The 21306-nt window shown below is 41.2% G+C and overlaps 1 protein-coding gene and 1 long non-coding RNA gene across 2 annotated transcripts in view; one reads left to right on the forward strand and one right to left on the reverse strand.

The window, feature by feature from the left end:
* LOC118494500 lies at positions 1-17345 on the reverse strand. Its single transcript, XR_004896662.1, has 3 exons — positions 17335-17345; positions 10837-10841; positions 1-99 (listed from the first exon to the last, which is right to left on the reverse strand). It is a non-coding gene; the product is annotated as an uncharacterized LOC118494500 (long non-coding RNA).
* LOC116044829 (adenosine receptor A2b-like) overlaps positions 7633-21306 on the forward strand; it is a 27811-nt gene continuing 14137 nt past the window's right edge. The window contains exons 1-2 of the mRNA XM_031292344.2: positions 7633-7814; positions 9635-9769. Coding sequence (XP_031148204.1) covers positions 7635-7814; positions 9635-9769 — 315 coding nt within the window. The 5' untranslated portion in view covers positions 7633-7634. The remainder of the gene's footprint in view (positions 7815-9634; positions 9770-21306) is intronic.

Below are 21306 nucleotides of genomic sequence, written 5' to 3' on the forward strand. Positions count from 1 at the left end.
GCTATAGTGCGCAACAATTTTTTTGTATAAGGAATGTTCGTTATATTCAAGCCATTGCCAAATTAGTTGATACAAAGCTAATAAGGCCTATCAGCTCCACTGTATTTCTCTATATTTACAAAATAGTGTAGTTCTGCTACATTGAGAAAGGACATCACCGTTCAGTTTTGGATACAAAGAGGACATAAAAATTACAATATAATTACCTCTTGTATTTTTAATCCTCCGTGTTAGCAACTGTGTGGAAGTGGGGTGGAGGTGGTGCGCGATCACCGAAGGATCCTCCAACAGTGTTGTTGTCATTACTATGGGGGCGACAGAAACTACGAACTATAGCTTTAACAGAAAATGGGACAGAAAAGTAAAGAAACATATAACTTCAGGTTGTATAAAAAAGTAGTGTCTACCCCTGTCTTTCTTTTCCCACCCTCTCTGCCATTCTTTTGTTTTTAAGCCCTCTTTAATTCTTTCAATTCCACTCTCCCAAATGATACATGGACATTTACTTTTCTTCTTAAACTCTCCTTTGCAATGAGGTCCACCTGCTCATTCCCCCTCACCCCAGCGTGCCCGGGAACCCAGCAAAAAGTGATGCTACAAGCAAAACCCAATTCTAAAAAACATACTTAAGATGTCATTTACAATGTCAGGATGAGCTTTAGATTTTCCTACTCTTAAAGTTTCCAGAGCAGCTGCAGAATCAGAACAGATAATGATTTCAGACACAACATACAACAATACATAGTCATACCCAAGAATAAATAAATACTTAAAAATACTAACCCTGAGGGAGTAGAGGGGTGGGTAGAGAGAATAGGTCGTAGGTAGGCTGAAGGTGAGGGTGGATTGAATTAAACAGTTGTAAAATGACTGGAGTATTGATTTGTTGACAGGCAGTCGTAGTAGCTTCCAAAGAAAGTAGCCTACAGGTGTTGTTGACATTTCTTAAAGATGCGGTCGGTGTTACTTTTTGGTTTATAAACGATTTCCTCACTGAAAAAAGTAAAGTCTAGTAAAATTGCTATAATATCTAGGCAATTGTTGTTTTGAAAAATTCCCCCTTGTTGCTCCTAAAGGTTGTTTTTGTTTTCTCAAGCCGTTTTGCTTTCGACTTGTAATTTTTAATTAATACCCCCTTTTTGTATGATTTTGTTCTGTTTTGTTTATGCGACTCTTTTTTTTCATTTGCACTGACAATAGTTCATTCTACCTATTGATGTATGACGGTCATCACCAGGAATTCAGTGTCAAGATTGGACCAGTCCAGGCGAGTATTTGATTGGGCAATTTTGAGGGCGGTGTAGCTACCCTGGTAATAAAGGAGTCCACACTTCAAACTGATGTCCATATTCACCTTTATTCCTTATAGAAGTATAATGGAACACCGTGAAAACGTGTTCGCCTGGTAGACCAGCAGTAGAGTAAACAAAAACAGTCACTCCCCATACGCTAGAACGGACCAAGACAGCCTGGTAGCATTTTTTACTTTGAAGAAAATTATTTGGATAAATGCCATGTTTTCATTTTGAATCTTTTAATTTTATTTGAAAATTTTATATCTATAAATGTAAATGATCTGAAAGAAAACCGAATAGGCTATTCACCAATTTAAAAATGACATGAAATTATATTTTGAAACTTTAAAAAAGGACTGACAAATAAGAAAGCCATCCGGACTCTGAACATTTACAATGCCTTTCAACCTCTTTAATGTAAACTTCATGTGCCCCTTTTTCGTGTATGTACGTATGCATTTAATGTTTTCAATGTGTTTATGGATCTGTACTTGAATAATAAAGTTTTTTTGAAGACAAAAAAAAAAAAGACGATATAGCCTCTTGATTCACATTAGATAGAAACTGATGATGTAGGCTAAACACAAACGACATTTCATGCAACAGTGAAGTTTACATGTAGTTACTACTGATTTCCAATTTTGAAATATCCAAATTTGAAAAAATGGGTCATTTTAAACCTTGTTAATATTGATGACAATGTGTTCAAACGGAAAACGAGCTATTTTCATTTAATTTAGCCCTCAAAAGTAGAATGGTGTGTTTTTTCGTTATAGACTTCATTCATTCATTCAGTCATTACAACCAAATGTACAAAGGGGCACTTTTGCTTTAACAATTAACATCACGTGAACCAGAAGCATACAGGTGAAACTCGAAAAATTAGAATATTGTGTAAAAGTTCATTTATTTCAGTAATTCAACTTAAAAGGCAAAACTAATTATATAGACCAAAAGACAAATACTGAGGAATATTGATAGAAAGCAGGGGAAACTAGTACTTCCATACCTTTTAGCATTGGCTAATTAGCAACCTGCCTGCCATCAGATGTAGCAGATGAAGCTCATGAAAACAAGGCCTTCACCGGAGCAGTCTTACGTTATTTTCGAACCACTCTTTTCATTTCAAATTCGGAAATCAAATGAACGAAAAAGTACACGGGCCCAATTACAGTTCACTGTTGTTGCATGAAATGTCGTTTGTGTTTAGCTTACATCAGTTTCTGTCATCTAATGTGAAACAAGAGGCTATATATCAGCTTTGCTACCGTCTTGGTCCGTTCGAGCGTATGGGGAGTCGACGTAGGCAAAAAAAAAAAAAAAAATGACTGACTTGGACATCAAGCCCCGCCTTCCCGCAGACTGCAGCGAGATGATCCTCTCCGTTTGTGCTCCCCTCAAATTCCGGTAGTGTAGCTTGTAACTTACCAAAATAAAACTTGTTCGTACTGAATATACCAAAAGACAAAATCTAACTCAGTTTAACTCATAAAGAACCCGAAATTCAAAAAACTGAATGTTTTATATAATAATGCATAAAACTATAACTACCTAGCAATCATACAGATTGCTTATATTATTGTCTGAAATCGCGTACAAATCACAACATCTCATCCCTCCTTCTTCTTCTTCTGTGAAATTGTGAATTGCACCCAGGCAGAGCGTTCCCGCCACCTATTGTCGCCTGCGAAAAATACATTTCTGCTTTGTTCATCAAAATGAATGTGATTGTTTTTATTGTTGCTTGTATTTGCCCCGTTTTACGCGAGGATAAAAGGATTGCGACGATGCCATTGTGCCATCCAACTCCTATTAGCTGAAAACATACCAGTATGTTGATATTCATACTTTTGTTCTTAATTCATTTAAAAAAATACCCCAAAATGGCCATTATGAGTTCTTTTAGCAAAAGTGGAGAAATTAAACTTGTGTCCAACTGACATATAACGTTAACATAGAGAATAGTCATATTATATGTTATATAAAGGTGTTTATTGTGTAAATATGTTTGATTTATTACTATTATTATAACTAATTCTATTTTTTCTATTTCTTATACTTTCTGTGCATTTTTTCTCCTATGTCTACTTAATGTGTATTTGTGTTATTCTGATGTGTGTACATTTTTTCTTTTGAACTGCTGTAGCACAGTAATAAGATCTATCTATCTTATCTTATCTTAGTCAAACAATTTTACATTTCAGAAGCTGGAACTAGTGAATTTTGGTTATTTTTGCTTGATAAATGACTTAATGATTAATCTCTTAATTACAGTGACAATACAAGAGTGAAAGCAGAGGCAACCCAATAGACATTTAAATAGATCCTATTGTTCTATTCATTTTTCATTTCATGTATTTGCTACAGTCATGCAAAGTGCAACGCTAAAGATAACACATAACATTAAATACATTCAATACAATTTTATTTTAAAAGACGGTCCTGTGTTAATTGTTCTACAGGTGTTGTGTCTGTGAGGTCTGGACCCAAGAGCAGACACCGACTAGAGGTTTGAGGTAGTAACAGGTCTTTAATGAAAGCTCAACTGAACAAAATCTTGCAACAAAGGAAGGTGGTAGTCCAAATGGTCGGAGGAGTGGAGGTAGACGAGGCAGGCACGAAACACAGGGCTGGTGGAATAGCAGGTAGTGTAGGTGACGTCGACTCCCAATGACTGCTCACAGAGAGACAACACAAAGTTTCATCACAGAGGGATTGATCACTTTATCAATAACAAAAGGTCCCACATACCAAGTCAAGTTTTCTTCACCAAGGCAACCCGAACCTCTCTCCACACGCGCCGGCACCGACTGATGTTCTCTTGTACAGACGGGACGGCTACCTCCCGCTCCTGCTCAGGGAAAAGGGGAGGTTGGTAACCCAGCATCGCCATGAATGAGGACATACCTGTAGCAGCGCTGGACAGAGAGTTGTGCGCGTATTCCACCAAGGCTAGTTGTGCGGACCAGGATGCTGGATTACGTGCCGTAACACACCGCAGAGCCGACTCCATATCCTGATTCGCACGCTCCGTCTGGCTGTTGTTCTGAGGATGATATCCTGAAGAGAGGCTAGCAGAGGCACCCAAGGCTGTACAGAAAACCCTCCAAACCTGGGATGAAAACTGTGGGCCCCGATCCGAAACAATGTCCTGAGGAATGCCATGCAATCTGAAAACATTTTAAACTAACAGCTCAGCAGTCTCTAAGGCAGAAGGTAGCTTAGCCAAGGGGATGAAGTGTACGGCCTTATAAAATCTGTTCACAACAGTCAAAATGACAGTGTTACCTTCTGAGGGTGGTAGGCCGGTGACAAAATCCACCGCGATGTGGGACCATGGTCTACTGAGAACAGGAAGAGGTCGCAACAGGCCCGCTGGAGCGCAGACGGAGCAGGCCATCACAAAGGCTCGGGCAGTGCTTAATTTGTAAAGTGGGAGGTCCCGGAGCACAGAAGGGGGGTGGATCCGGCGACTCAAAACGGGGGTTGGAGGTAACAGAACAAAAAACAAATTACACTGCCTACGTAGCTTCTCTGACTAAAAAAACCTAAACAACGCTGTGTGGACATTAGGGCGATGTTTATTTTTATTTCAGAACATGCACTGCATCGGTGCGAAATGTAAAAAAAAAAAAATAATACACTGCAACAATCGTTTTCACAAGCAGCAATTATCCATCGGACTATTAAATTAACCAAAAAACCCACCGTGGTCTCCACATTCTTGATCGGCCAAAATGGTTTTTGCTTGTTTGGGATCCGACTGGCCAGCGTATTTGAAAAAGTTAAGCAAACTTTGTTGTCTTTTTGCCATTTTTCCCCTGAGTGAAAGGAGGCTTATAACAGCAATCTCAACCAGCACAAGCGCTTGTGTCACTTGAAGTGCAGCGTCGCGCTGTTTAAGTGCCTCCCCTCCCTCCGTCCCTCTCCCCACTCCATCTTACCCTGAACATTTACCTCAAAACGCATCAAAAATACAAACATAAGATTTTTGTGGAACTTCAATGGGGAATAAAGACTAACAAGACAGATAACAACATCCAGATCCCAACAGAACATGTCAGCGTTCTTGGCTGTAGTGAAGGTGAGCGTTCTCCCTCCGTGGGTCACTCTCAGGATGGCCGGATAAATAAGAAAGTTTGAGACGCCTTTAGCATGTAACTTATGCTGTACTCCTATAAATTCCTGGTGCCGCTGGACGGTGAAAGCACTGTAGTCAGGCTTAAAGCGCAGCGTTGTGTTGGAATCACGAATTGGGCTTTTCTGCTGTACTTGTCTCACCCCCTGAAGGATTGCTTGGCGGTCCTGGTATCTCAAACACCTGAAAATCAGCGTACATGTCGTTGTACCCTTGCCGTAGATTCTGTGCGCTCTGTCAAATTCGATGGTAGCCCTGTTCTGTAAAGAGGGGATCCACACTGGTAGCTGATTTTGCAGGAATCCAACTAGGTCCTCTTTTTCGCTGCCCTCTTTCAGTCCAGTGATGCGCACATTGTTGAGTCTCGATCTGTCCTCCATTTCAGCTAGCTTAAACTCAAATTTATTCTGGTCATCAATGCAGGCTTTCACCATGTTTCTCATCTGCCTGTTGTCTCCCTGCGTCTTGTCTAGTCGTTGCACCAGGTCCCGTACCGTAGCTCCCTGCCTCTCAAGCTCTGTCCTGATGTGTTGCAGCAAGGTGTCAATTTCTGCCAACGCTTCCTTCACTGCGTTGCGGACCACTGATTGAAGCATATCTTGCTGCTTTTCCAGGACCTTGGCCATAATGTTCTCCATGTGTAGGTCCACGTTAGCATCAGTAGCCATGCTAGCCGTCGCCATGTTGGTAGGCTTCTGTGCCTGGGTAAACGGCAGCGAGACCTGCTTTTTTACTCCTGCAGGCATTCCACTAAGTCACCATGATAACAAATAAAATGGTCAATGTCGAATAAGAAAGAATACACCTGGTTTTTAATGAAAATGCGGAGGTGGGTGCAGAGCCTCAGTTTTGAGCAACCATTGTGATCGTCGGTCACGTGATTCCTGATGTTTGTTTTGTTATGTACAGGCTGGTCATTTACGTCAAAGCATATCTGCTTTCCATTTCATTCAGATCCAGAGCAGTGTGGAAACTGCTGCTGTTCAATTTAAAGACTCATGCTTGACGTATTCTGTATTATCTTCTTACCATGCAAGAAAGAGAGGGAACAGAAGAAGAATGAGCGACGGAGGGAAAAGTGGAGGGTGTGGTTTCATCCTGGCTGCTTCTTCCCCAGTTTCCTTTCAATGTATCCTGCACATCAGCAAACTCCGATGCCTCTCCTTCATCAACCTCACAATTTTAGTGTCCTGGATGGTCTGGACCTTCCAAACTGTGTGATGACTGCACCTGAAGCCTAGCAAGTGAGTACACATTATAATCTTAACCTGAACTACTTCATCCAACAAAAACAATACTTATGCAGGAATTTACATTGGTGATAGAACCGTATTATGCTGTTAGCCTTTTTTTTTTTAAATCATAATCTCTAAGGGACTGTGTAAAAATTATTAGTGGGGAGGCGGTGTGAGAAAAGGGTTATGTATGTTGTATTTTTATGTTGAACAGGTTACAATGTTTAAATATAATATTTTAATATAATATATGTTTCTATCAATCGACTTATCGATTTATCGAATAACCTTATAATAAATAATCACAATCCAGCTTGTTCTACTAATAAATGAAGCGAAAACATTAACGGCACAGAAGCCCCTCAGCCAACACAGCGCTGCTGCCTCTCCTCCGTTGACTGATGTGGGAATAACTGTTTATTTAGAAGTTCTTGGTTTTAAAATAGGAACTGCACACCATTTATATGTTTACCATATTTTTGGTAATTAATAATTCCATTTTTATTGTGCATTTTGGGCTAAATAAAAACTAAACATTAATAACCCTGGGGTGTAGGAAAATGATTGCAAAAACTTCTACATGTGTGCACAGCAACATGTAGCAGATTAGGTTTAAATATCAGTGTGTGTAAACAGTGAACATTTGGGTCTGTGTGTGTGTCATTGTTGTCCTTATCAGGAACAATTTTTACCACTCAGTTGGTCAGCACAGAGGCCACAGGCTGAGCTTCATAACAACCACTGTTTCTCTGTACTTTCATATCTGCTTCTTCTCTTCAGATAAATTCAGTCTGTGTAATCAAGGTTAAAACTACAAAATTCTGTCTCAGTCAGCAGAACAAATAAAGGGGAAGATTTGTACACCTCTTGCATGTAATTTGTTTACAAATGGTTAAAATACTACTTAAACGTCTACTCTTATATCCAGGTTTTCCATGACTGTGGAGTCTCGGTCTCCCTTTCATCATGAATGGGACTCCTGGCTCCTGTACGGCAGAGATGCCATATGGATACCAACCCCGTCTGAAAGGGCTTTACATCGCCACTGAGCTCATCATCGCAGTGCTAGCCATAATAGGAAACTTACTGGTTTGTCTGGCTGTCACCCGCAACAAAAAACTTCGCACTGTCACCAATTACTTCCTGGTGAGGAAATCTGTTTCTTCAAAGTCTGTTTTATCCCAATCTGAAATGTGGGATTCTTATCATGTCATACAAACCTGTGGTTTGGGAAAACTACAAGCAGATATCTTAAAGCCCATGTTGCAGGGTTTATTTTCTAATGAATTTGTGCAATTTGCTTGTTGGTAATAAACATTTAAACTGTTACCCAACAACATCAAATACAATGGATATCACAAAACGGAATAAAATACGAAAAAGTAGTACTATTTTACAGCGGTTTGCAATGATTCTCTTTTCCCCCACAATGCATTGCATTACGTCACGTTGGGGAGACAATAGACGAAAGCCCCGTCTCTGTTCACTGTCTATGGGCTCATCTGTGCCACTGCACTGGTGTTGCAAAATATGGCTTTTGGTTTCGACCGAGTCCATGTGTCTTTATTATGTGTATAATAATATTGGAGGGAAAGTGAAACACAGCTTGGACGGGGATGCTGTTCGGCTTTTCACAAGTTTAGACAGCTAGCTACGCCGACGTTTGCTAACGTTAGCGCAACAGTGTTAGCCTAGACTGCTAGCTAGGTAAATATTACGACTGCCTTCGGAGTTTCCTATATCTGCGTCCATGTTGTCAACATAAGACATGTTGCGTTAGTGCTCCTTTTGTACCATCATTTTATTGAATGAAATGTTAAGCTTTGCTCCTACGAGATGGGTGTTTTTTTGTTAGCTACATACAAAGCTAACTGGCTATAGTTAGCCTGTATGCTAGCGGAATTAGCTAACGTTGCATAACCAGCCAGCAACTTCGACAATCAGCAGTAGTTTCGGTAAGCTAACCACGACAGTAGTCGCCCACAATCAACCTCTTCTGCTAAAAGCAGTCAATCTGCAGTGATGTTTGAAATAGAGACGCTTGTGGATGTGTTAGCTGTCGTGGTTAGCTCGCCGCAACTACTGCCAAAGCTGCTGGCTGGCTATGCAACATTAGCTAATTCCGCTAGCACAGGCTAACTATAGCCAGTTAACTTTGTGTGTAACGTAGCTAACAAAAACCCACCCATCTCGTAGGAGCGAAGCTTAACATTTCATTCAATACAATTATGATACAAAAGGAGCACTAACGCCACGTGTCTTATGTTGACAACGTGGACGCAGATAGAGGAAACAACGAAGGCAGTCGTAATATTTACCTAGCCGTCTAGGCTAACGCTGTTGCGCTAACGTTAGCAAAACGTCGGCGTAGCTTTAGCTAGCTGTCTAAACTTGTGAAAAGACGAACAGCATCCCCATCCAAGTAATAAATAAACACTAGGCAAATATGTTGTTACTGGAGCTAGTAGGGTCCATCAAAATGTGAGATATCTAATCGAAAATGTGTTTACAACGTCGGGGGATTTCACAGGTGGGACTGACTGGCAAGTTAGCCCATAGCTAACATGATGCCTTCTATTTCTAGATCTAGCTAGATTACCAGTACTTATCTGAACTAACGACATGATCACTGTCACTAAATATAAAGAAAACATTAACTTTCACTCGGTGCTATTCACTGACAGTAAAAACACCTCTTCCACCTCTTCCTCATCCCAGTCAGTCACCATAGTTCTAGTACTAGGCTGAGGCATATCTGGCTGAGGCATATCTCCCGAAAAAAAAAAAAAAACACTAAACGACTAAAACGGTAAAAACTGGCCTTTAACACTATTTGGTGACATTTTTAACAATGATATACATATGTTGAGTGCTTTATGTACCCATTAATCAACAGTGGTGGTTAACCTGCAACATGGGCTTTAAGAACCAAAAGTGTGTTTTACTCTGTATGCATGTGTGTGAAGGTATCACTGGCAGTGGCGGACATCCTGGTGGGCTTAGTGGCTATTCCCTGTGCAGTGCTGACAGACCTGGGTCAACCTCACCATAACCTGCCCCTCTGCCTGTTGCTGCTTAGCATCCTGATGGTGCTCACACAGGTAGGAACATTTACCCAGTGGCTTTGGTGAGGATTTCTGCAGCCAGCACCACTCACACATAACCTGCAATGTATGTCTATATTCTCGACGTTCCACTTGCGGGATTGCTCCGGTGTCGCAGGAAATTCCGCCGGATTCATGTCTTTTTGCCAATGTCCGTTTCCTTTTGCTTTCTTGGTGATGGAATTTTAAACTCCGGTGGATTTATGAGGACTATGTTTTACTGTACCTCAGATCTCTGCATGGTAAATTGAGACAGCTAGCTAGACTATCTGGCCAATCTGAGTTCTCTCGCACGACTTAAAACAACTTTTGAATGTAGACGTTCCACCAAAACAAGTTTCTTCCCGAGGCTATTTTGCAGCGGCTCCATGCGGAGCTTAGCTTACCATGACAATTGTGATTGGTTTAAAGAAATGTCAATAAACCAGAGCACGTTTTTTCCCATCCCGGAATGCTATGTGGACTAGCCAGACCCTCCTCTGCAGCATGTGGAGGATGGTCTGGCAAAGTGAGACTACCAAGACGTAAAAGCTGAAGCTGATCTGTGAAGTCTTGGTACTTTGACCAAGAATCCCTACAGAGATTCAAAGTCCTAAAGAGTTCCTTATGAGATCGTAGTACCTTTATGTACAATTTGATTTAGGGATTTTATGAAAAGTATTAGGGTGGGTAGGGAGGCTGAAACGTATGTTACTATTACTACTATTGATAACTAAACATGTATGAAGAATGTAGGATGGTGTACTCCTAAACCATACGTTAATAGAATAATAATTATAACATTGACATTGCGTCATGTTTACTGATCTTTCTTTCCACCCTGTTTGAAATGCACATTCCCAACTGAAAACAGCCACCATGTTTCATTTAATTTCTTTCATTAAAACAAGTTGGCAAGATGTGGTGCTGAACTTGCATGATTGTTTGACAATTTCTTTTTTTTTTAAGATCAAATTTTTATATTTAGGGCCCGAGCGCCGACAGCGGCGAAGGCCCTATTGGAACTGAAGGAATTATTATTTTCCCGGCAAATGAATTGCCTTTTTGAGGGGCTTAACATATACAAAAACTCACCAGATTTGGCGGTCACATCAAGTCTGGTGAAAATGTACGTATTTTAAGGGTTTCGGGAATAGGCGCTCAAAAATGGCTTGCTAGCGCCCCCTACGATATTAAAAAAATAGAGCCCCTGCAGTACGTTTAACGTAGACTCACGATACTTGGTACACATATGTATCATGTCAAGCCACACAGAAAACGTCATTGTAGCCATACCCTAAACCCAACAGGAAGTCCGCCATTTTGAATTGAAAGTTCGAAATTAGTGTGATTTTGGCCATTTCCACGTCGTACTTTAACAAACTCCTCCTAGAGATTTCATCCGATCAACTTCAAATTCGGTCTGTACCATCTTAAGACGTTAAAGATGAAAAGTTGTTAAAAGAAAAAAATTCGTCATAGGGCGTGGCCGTGGTGGGGCGGCCATTTTGTGCGTTTCGCCATCAAAACAGGAAGTGGGTTTAACTTGAGTGTACATTGTCCAATTGGCTCGAAACTTTTCAGGATTCATAAGACTCTAACTCTGAGGACATTTACCCAACAAAATTGACTCAAAGTCATAGCGCCCCCTACTGGCAACAGGAAGTAGCCCTAAAAGTCAAGGTGCCATACTTTAACAAACTCCTCCTAGAGATTTCATCCAATGGACTTCAAATTTGGTCTCTACCCTCTCAACTCCTTAAAGATGAAAAGTTATTAAAAGAAAAACTTTTCGTCAAATGGTGTGGGCGTGGCATGGCGGCCATTTTGAGTGTTTTGCGATGAACGAGAAAGTGGCTGTAACTACAGTGTACATTGTCATATCTGCTTGAAATTTCACACAATCAACAAGAGTCCAGGGGTCTCATTTATAAAATTGTGCGTAGGATCCTTACTAAAAGTGTACGGACACCCAAACACCAAAAAAAATTCTGATTTATAAAACTGTGCGTACGTACATCTGTAAGCAATGTTCCCTTTATAAATCACAGATTACCCACAAGTGTGCGTACGTGAATCAGCCTCTTATCCTGCCCTGTACACGCCCATTTTGAACCATAAATAGTCAATGCAAAACACCTCATGAATGCTGATCAGTATGTCAATGACCCTGGCAGTTGTTCTTTCGTTACACCGAATCATGATGACTGGCGGAGAAAAACCAAAAAACTTCTCAGACGTTCAGGAATTACGTCCAAAACGGCAGGCATTACGGCACTCGGAGACAGCTTCGATATACCAGACGTATATAATAAGATTTAACAGATCTATACATAATATATCCAAACAAGCTTTAGTGATAAAGTTGAAGATTATAGATAATATTTATTTTAAAAAAAACACTTAGCTGTCTGCCATTTCCATCTGGAAACAGCCGGTTTCCCCCAGAGTGGCGAGGACCTGTATTTGGACCGGGATGTCACAGTTCCGTCGCTTTGCCCTCTCTACTGGACCTAAGAACACAGCTTTAGGGAATTTAAATTGGCATATTAACCAGTCATCGTCATGGGCCCTGAAGCCTCTTTTTCTCCTGATTCTTCCACTAGTGTAGTCCTCCTGCAGGGCCAGCAGTGCCATCATGCAGCATTACGCATGGGGGGGTCACCGCAGTATTTATATGTTTACAACAATTTGTAATTTTTAACACCTTGCCAAAATCACAGCATTAACTAGTGGGACACCCCACCCCGAGATACAATTTGAAGATGAAAGAAAGTGTAATAGGCAAACACTTTTCTTCATGCAGGTTTTGTCACAAACAGTATTAAAGTTTGGACTGATAACGAGGGCATTAAGTGTAACGATTGCGCGAGAGCTTAACAGCCGTATTTTCAGACTTTGACATTTGATGATATATGCACAGTTTTAAAGACATATTTAGTTATTTACACTGCGATCCGTAGCGGACAATGTGACGGTGAGACAGCGCCGATTAAATATTAAGAACAAATTTTTATTTAAGATTTGAGTTGGAGGTGTTTATGGAACAATTATCACTCGCAATCGCAAATAACACTGCTGGATTTAATCTTCATGGTAACATGGATGATATGGAGTGAAAAAATGTGTGTGATGCATCAATACTTGAAAATATTCTGAATCGTTATTCCCATTTACTTTCTGCAGTCTGACTTCAGTTCACCACCTGCGTCGGCAATTCCTATTTTGTCTCCAAAATGTGCGTACGCATGGGTCAGAGTTTGCGTGGAGGACCGCACATTCTCCCGTCAGGTTTGTTTTTTATAAATCACAACCTTCGTGTGGGAAGTGGTGTACGCACATTTTCAGCCCCGTTTTGTAACTTGTAATGTGTGGTCTACATGTGATACTGAGCCGCCCCCCTATACTTTAACCACGCCCCCTTTCATAAATGGTGACCCGTTTAAGGTAGAGTCTTATGTGAGGTATCAATGAACTCAGCAGAGACTTCCTTATTCATTGGTCATGTTTGGCCCACCCCCCGTTGCTTAAGCCACGCCCCCTTATATAAATGGTGACCCGTTTAAGGTAGTCTTATGTGATTGCGCGAGAGCTTAACAGCCGTATTTTCAGACTTTGACATTTGATGATATATGCACAGTTTTAAAGACATATTTAGTTATTTACACTGCGATCCGTAGCGGACAATGTGACGGTGAGACAGCGCCGATTAAATATTAAGAACAAATTTTTATTTAAGATTTGAGTTGGAGGTGTTTATGGAACAATTATCACTCGCAATCGCAAATAACACTGCTGGATTTAATCTTCATGGTAACATGGATGATATGGAGTGAAAAAATGTGTGTGATGCATCAATACTTGAAAATATTCTGAATCGTTATTCCCATTTACTTTCTGCAGTCTGACTTCAGTTCACCACCTGCGTCGGCAATTCCTATTTTGTCTCCAAAATGTGCGTACGCATGGGTCAGAGTTTGCGTGGAGGACCGCACATTCTCCCGTCAGGTTTGTTTTTTATAAATCACAACCTTCGTGTGGGAAGTGGTGTACGCACATTTTCAGCCCCGTTTTGTAACTTGTAATGTGTGGTCTACATGTGATACTGAGCCGCCCCCTATACTTTAACCACGCCCCCTTTCATAAATGGTGACCCGTTTAAGGTAGAGTCTTATGTGAGGTATCAATGAACTCAGCAGAGACTTCCTTATTCATTGGTCATGTTTGGCCCACCCCCCGTTGCTTAAGCCACGCCCCCTTATATAAATGGTGACCCGTTTAAGGTAGTCTTATGTGATTGCGCGAGAGCTTAACAGCCGTATTTTCAGACTTTGACATTTGATGATATATGCACAGTTTTAAAGACATATTTAGTTATTTACACTGCGATCCGTAGCGGACAATGTGACGGTGAGACAGCGCCGATTAAATATTAAGAACAAATTTTTATTTAAGATTTGAGTTGGAGGTGTTTATGGAACAATTATCACTCGCAATCGCAAATAACACTGCTGGATTTAATCTTCATGGTAACATGGATGATATGGAGTGAAAAAATGTGTGTGATGCATCAATACTTGAAAATATTCTGAATCGTTATTCCCATTTACTTTCTGCAGTCTGACTTCAGTTCACCACCTGCGTCGGCAATTCCTATTTTGTCTCCAAAATGTGCGTACGCATGGGTCAGAGTTTGCGTGGAGGACCGCACATTCTCCCGTCAGGTTTGTTTTTTATAAATCACAACCTTCGTGTGGGAAGTGGTGTACGCACATTTTCAGCCCCGTTTTGTAACTTGTAATGTGTGGTCTACATGTGATACTGAGCCGCCCCCTATACTTTAACCACGCCCCCTTTCATAAATGGTGACCCGTTTAAGGTAGAGTCTTATGTTAGGTATCAATGAACTCAGCAGAGACTTCCTTATTCATTGGTCATGTTTGGCCCACCCCCCCGTTGCTTAAGCCACGCCCCCTTATATAAATGGTGACCCGTTTAAGGTAGTCTTATGTGATTGCGCGAGAGCTTAACAGCCGTATTTTCAGACTTTGACATTTGATGATATATGCACAGTTTTAAAGACATATTTAGTTATTTACACTGCGATCCGTAGCGGACAATGTGACGGTGAGACAGCGCCGATTAAATATTAAGAACAAATTTTTATTTAAGATTTGAGTTGGAGGTGTTTATGGAACAATTATCACTCGCAATCGCAAATAACACTGCTGGATTTAATCTTCATGGTAACATGGATGATATGGAGTGAAAAAATGTGTGTGATGCATCAATACTTGAAAATATTCTGAATCGTTATTCCCATTTACTTTCTGCAGTCTGACTTCAGTTCACCACCTGCGTCGGCAATTCCTATTTTGTCTCCAAAATGTGCGTACGCATGGGTCAGAGTTTGCGTGGAGGACCGCACATTCTCCCGTCAGGTTTGTTTTTTATAAATCACAACCTTCGTGTGGGAAGTGGTGTACGCACATTTTCAGCCCCGTTTTGTAACTTGTAATGTGTGGTCTACATGTGATACTGAGCCGCCCCCTATACTTTAACCACGCCCCCTTTCATAAATGGTGACCCGTTTAAGGTAGAGTCTTATGTGAGGTATCAATGAACTCAGCAGAGACTTCCTTATTCATTGGTCATGTTTGGCCCACCCCCCGTTGCTTAAGCCACGCCCCCTTATATAAATGGTGACCCGTTTAAGGTAGTCTTATGTGAGGTATCAATGAACTCAGCAGAGACATCCTTTTTTATTGGTAAAGGTTTGGCCCGCCCCCTATACTTTGACCTCGCCCCCTTTCACAGCTAATGAACTGTATGACTTAGTCTTGTGTGAGGTATCGTTGAACTCAGCAGGGAGTTCCCTTTTCATTGGTGACGATTTGCGGTGTCTGAGTGCCGTGCAAATGCACGGTCGCAAGGAGCGGCGTCTGCCAGTAACCCCGCCATGCGCAGAGGCGCGAGGGCCCGTCCATCGCTGCTTGCAGCTTTAATTTTTTAATATTTTTGAACATACAGAACAGAAACACAATTGAACAAGAACAACAACCTTCTCCCACCCCCCACCCTCTGCAGTCTCGAGGAAAGAAAAGCAAACAAAAAAACAAAACAAAAACAAAACAGAAACAGGAATCAGGACTCACACCTTGCCTAGTCGCTTTCCTCTAATTCTTGTGATGCTGAGGTCATTAGGATTGATACTTGTGCTGCTGCATTTTTCCATAGGTCTATAGTCGATGACTTGGCTTTGTTAATCCTTGCTGTAGAGAGCTCGAGCATAACTATGTCCAGAAAATACGCCAACCACTGTTTTATACAAAGCAAGTGGGGGGGGGGGGAGCCAGCGTTGAGCTATCATTTTCTTGGTCGCGGTTGATCCAGCTAGCCAAATTTTCTTCTGTCTCCCAAGTAGGTGTAATTTAGAGTCATCATTAAGTAACAAAACAATCGGGTCAGTAGGAATTCGACATCCTATCACATCAGATATTATTGATGGTGTTTTATTGCAAAACTCATGCACCTGTTCCCACTTCCAGACCATGTGCAAGAAAGTTCCAGTTTGTTCAGGTTGGCAAAACTTGCAATAGGGAGTAGGAATGACTTTAGAGACGTATCTCTTCTGAGGAGTCCAGTATGTCCTATGGCTTATGTTGAAGTAGATCTGCTGGTGATTTGGGTTCTTGGAACAATGGGAAATGTCCCAAACTGTCTCCCAATTAATTACGTTCCCCTCTGGGCTCAGTTCTCGCTTCCATATCTTTAGTATTGGGAGTTCTCCTACGGATACTTGCATCAGTTTAGCATAAATCCTGGACACTAATCCTTTCACCGGAGAATCAACAAGCCATTTAATGATTGGGTGCATCTCAAGACTGTTCCTCCATGGTACTCCATAACATTTTAGGGCTGATCTTAAGCGAAGATAAAGGAAGGATGTCCTAGGGACCTCAAAGCTAGCTCTCAGGTTTTCAAAACTTAACATACCTTCATCATTGAATAGCTGGTCACTCCACTGGTTATAAACAAAAGGTTTGTTACCAGACGTTAAGTGTATGTTGTGCCAAATTGGGGTGTTCAAAGGCCACTTATTGGTGTAGCATAGTTGCTCCTCGACTTGTTTGAAGTTGGTCAACATGTTGGTGATAATAGGGCCATAGGCTTTTTTGGACACACACCTGTAAAGGCAAGGTCTTGCAGTCCTTCGTAAGATGACATTACAGAAATCAGCGCAGTGTTGGTTTGTTGATGAAAGGTGTCCCTCTCTATGGCCGAGGTTAAAGTTTGTAAGATGGTAGGTCCTAGTATGTCAAAGTATTGTAGCAGAAGTTCTGATGGAATTCTGTCCAACCCCGGTGTTTTCCCTTTCTTAGCTGTTTTTAACGCTGATTTAAGTTCCTCTAGCGTTATAGGTTGACCCAGTTGTTCTGCCTCCTCTGGGTCAAGAAGAGGCAGGTTTAGCTCTTTCAGGAACTTTTGGCACTGTGTCGGATCCGGATTGCAGGAGGAGTCATACAACTTTGAATAAAAGGATTGGAAAGTGGCGGAGATATATTTAGGAGTCGTTGAGATACCTCTGTCTGTGCGGATGCTGTTGATAGCAGCTCTGGATTTGCTTTGTTTTAATTTCAGAGCAAGCAATTTGCTTGGTTTGCAACCATTAAAATAGTAATTTTGCCTCACTCTGTGCATTATGAATTCAGCTCTCCTTCTTAGCAAATCATTCATTATTCATCATCTTTTTTGTGACTAAAAGAGTAACGATTTACAACATTCTTCCAACTCCGCAATCCTTGCCTCTCTCTTTTTCTTCAAATTGACCGCAAAGGAAGATGTGAAATCTCGAATTAATCCTTTAGTGGCTTGCCAAATGTACGCTGGGTCTGAAACTGTGTCAGTATTGATTGATATAAACTCCGCCAGCTTGGCTCTAAACTCTGTATCAAAAGCTGTGTTTTGGAGAAGGGAATTGTTAAATTGCCATCTCCTAGATCTGTCTCCTAACATATCACAACGGAATGTGGTTATCAGCGCATTGTGATCAGACAGAATTGCTGGTTCTATTGCTATCATGTGGAACATTGCCTTAAGCTCACTGGAGCACAAAATATAATGGAATGGGTGAGGTGACGTGTGGAAAAGAAGGTGTAATCCTTGCTAGTAGGGTTGTGCATCCATGTCTGTAAGATGGTGGGATTCCACAACTGCTTTAAACATGTCTGATAAGCGTTTTTGGACTTTTGTGTGATTGACCCCTGATCTGTCCTGGTTTAAATATAGTACTGCATTCATGTCTCCCCCTATAATTAGTGAATATTCATTGAGAGAGAGCAATTCATTGGTTAGGTGTGGGAAGAAACTTTCATCATATGTAGCCGGTGCATATACCGAGATAAAAGCTATTTTCCTACTCCTTATCGTGGTACATATATAAGATATCCTGCCTGAAGAGTCTTTACTGCTTTTGTCTATGGTAAGTGTGGATTTCCGCGACAGCAGCACGATGGAGCCCTTGGTTTTGGTGTCGTCACCAGATGAGGCAGCAACCTTAAAGTATTTATTTTGTAGACGATTTACATCTCTTTTACGTAGGTGTGACTCTTGTATAAGTGCCACGTCTATGTTTTTCCTTCTTAAATAATCCAGGAATTTAGCTTGTTTGTTTGCCCCGTTTAGCCCCCTGATATTAACTGAAAGGATTGAAAGCTCAGCCATCTTCAAAATTGAAACGCATACGTGTCTCGGTTACCCTACCGGATTTTGCTGACAAATCTGTAGCAAAGGTTGAACTGTTAGCTCTGAGCAAGGTGTGACAAAAACATAAAAAATAAAATAAATCTCCTAACCCTCTGAGACCGCAGACCCCCTCCCCTATTTGTAAGATGCGTGACCACATCAAACACAGTTTGCGCAAAAATCCAGCTCAAAACTACACCTCCTGTCTTAAGTCACAGGTTAATTCAAACAGGTCTAGTGAATTATTATGTTAAACATAAACAGTATTATAAACACCTTCAAACAATTTCTGGACTAAGCCGTGTGAAAAACAGACCAATCTAGTTGGCGCAATAAGCAGACTATGAGCTGAACATAGTTCATGTTCTCAGTCTAGCTTAATTGTCAACAAACATAAACTGTAAACTGACCAGCCAGCATTTATCATGTATTTTCAGTCTGGTTAAGTGTCCCTTTAAAGCTTGGCTCCGAAACTTACATACAGTATCCTTAGGATTCATCATGTTCCCTTTTTCAGCCCGATTAAGTGTCCTCAAAAATATAGATTGTCGACTGAGTAGCCAGCATTCATCATTCCTTACAGTCTCATTAGGTGTCCCTCCAACGGTTGGTTTCAAAACTTACACACAGCGTCCTCCAGTCAAACTCGCTACAGTGGCCCAAATACCGTTAGTCCACAGGTGCTGAGTCCTCCAGTCGCGGTCCCCGGTATCGAATCAAAGTCCCACGGTCGCTCTCCGGTTCCTTGTGGCGCGGGAGGGTCCACGCGTCTTCCTCCTCTTATAATTCCAGCCAGAAAACACGAAAAAAAAGCTGCGGCGAAGGCGAAGGCGAACTCTCACCCCTCGCGGGTCGTTCCCAGGGCAGCGCGGCAGATGAACGAGTGCGAGTTGCGTTCAGCATGCAGTGCCAGCTCGTGTTGTATCTCTTCAGGCAGCCGAAGCCGCTGGATCTTGAGTGTGACGCAGTCAGAGTCCGGCTCACATACTATGCTTTCCTGCTTCTCAGGTTCTGCCCCGATGTGTTGCTGCAAGGCATTCATTTTGGCCAGCACTTCCTTCACTGTGCTGTAGATCACTGATTTAAGGACACTTAGCTGCTTCTCCAAGACCCGGTCGATTAATTCCTCCATATTAGAGAGCGTGTTCACATTAGCCACCACTCCATTAGCCGCAGACATGCTAGCGAATTTCTCCAAATGAGTAGACAGCCCAGGCGACAACGAGACCCGCTCTTTCGTGCCTGCAGGCGTTTCACGAGTCACTGTGGCAACAGACAAAAGAATTTGGTGTCGAAGAAAAAGTAATAGACCTGGTTATTTAATGAAATACGGAGGCGAGTGCAGGAGCTCAGTTTCTCAAGTATTTTCTCAAGCATAGCGGCCGCCGGTCACGTGCTTCTCTTGTTTGCCAATTTCTGACACCACTGATGATTTTTATATTGTCCCTAAATGGGTGATTCTCCAACTACAGGCACTTTTGTGTCCTTGGCCTTTTTTTTGTAAATAAATAAACAAACAAATGCACAATACATTGTCATTATGAAGTTCATGCTCCAACATCCTAATTACCACCAAATCTTGCCCCTGTTTTCTTTTAAAAATGCTTTTGCAAGGCTGTTTATTAGCAGATTTTTCAGTTTTATGCTTGTCCCCAACCCAGACTGGCCCGCTTTGAATGTTAAAAAATTATATTAAAGGATCAATTTAAAAATATTTTTTAACATGTTTGTCTTAAGGACAAATAAAATAATATCATACCATCGAAATTCCATATGCATATCACAATTTTAAACTATTTTTGGAATAAAATAAGTCTGTCCCCAGGTTTTCCGTCATTTCCACCTCCCTCAACAAAATCCACCTTAATAGATCCACCTTAAATATTTTATTTACTTGGTAACCATGGAAATAATTGTGAAAAAAAGTGTTAGTTGAAGATGAAACTTCAGGCACATGTGCTCTTCAGCACAAGAAAATAAATCAAGGTAACTCAAGCTTTTATACAGAGTATTTTTATTCAGCGTCATTTCCACCTTGGCTGTAGTTCGGTTGAATTATGTACAACAAATATGAAAATAATGTATTTATGTTTATTACGAGTAAACAACATGCTAAGTCCAAAACTAGCTAAGCCTGACATGAGGGTGTGCTAATATTGCAGAAAAACTGCTAAAATGTCATTTCCACCTCCGTCATTTCCACCTCTGAGAAATTACAGGCGTAGCTTTGGACATGATATATATGCCATTTTTGTGCGCTATTTGCATGTTCTTCTGACATATTTGTGCTTTTGGACTGAGAACTTTATATATCACCATTCCAGTACACTCGGCCAAGAAGTCACAAGAATACAGGGACAGAATAAAAGCCGATCCTGTTAAATATCAAGAGAAACTAGAAAAGGACAGAGAAAGATATCGCAAGAAAAAAGAAAGAGGAATAGTTAAATCAATCTTAGAGGCCTCCAGTAAGGAGAAGGAAAGAAAAAGAAAACAGTGGAAGATCAATCAGCGAAACCGGCGACAACGTATAGCCACTGCAAACGCTGTGTTGGCCACTACGCCACCAAACACCCCCCCAGACAATCCCCCCATAGTGGAAAGATCTACATCCAGGGGTAGGAAGAAAGTGAGGAGAGATAGATCAAAGCTTTTCAGAGATTTGTCTGTGGTTAATATACAGCTGGGTGATGCCTTGAGAAAAATTGAAAAATATAAGAAAAGGTTCGCCAGACTACAGAAAAAAATCAGTCATAATGACTCACCACGGAGTAAAGCAGCAAGACAAATGGCGGAGGGACCAAAAAAAC

Source organism: Sander lucioperca, chromosome 24 (genome assembly GCF_008315115.2).
Source record: "Sander lucioperca isolate FBNREF2018 chromosome 24, SLUC_FBN_1.2, whole genome shotgun sequence".
Classification (NCBI taxonomy): Eukaryota; Metazoa; Chordata; class Actinopteri; order Perciformes; family Percidae; genus Sander; species Sander lucioperca.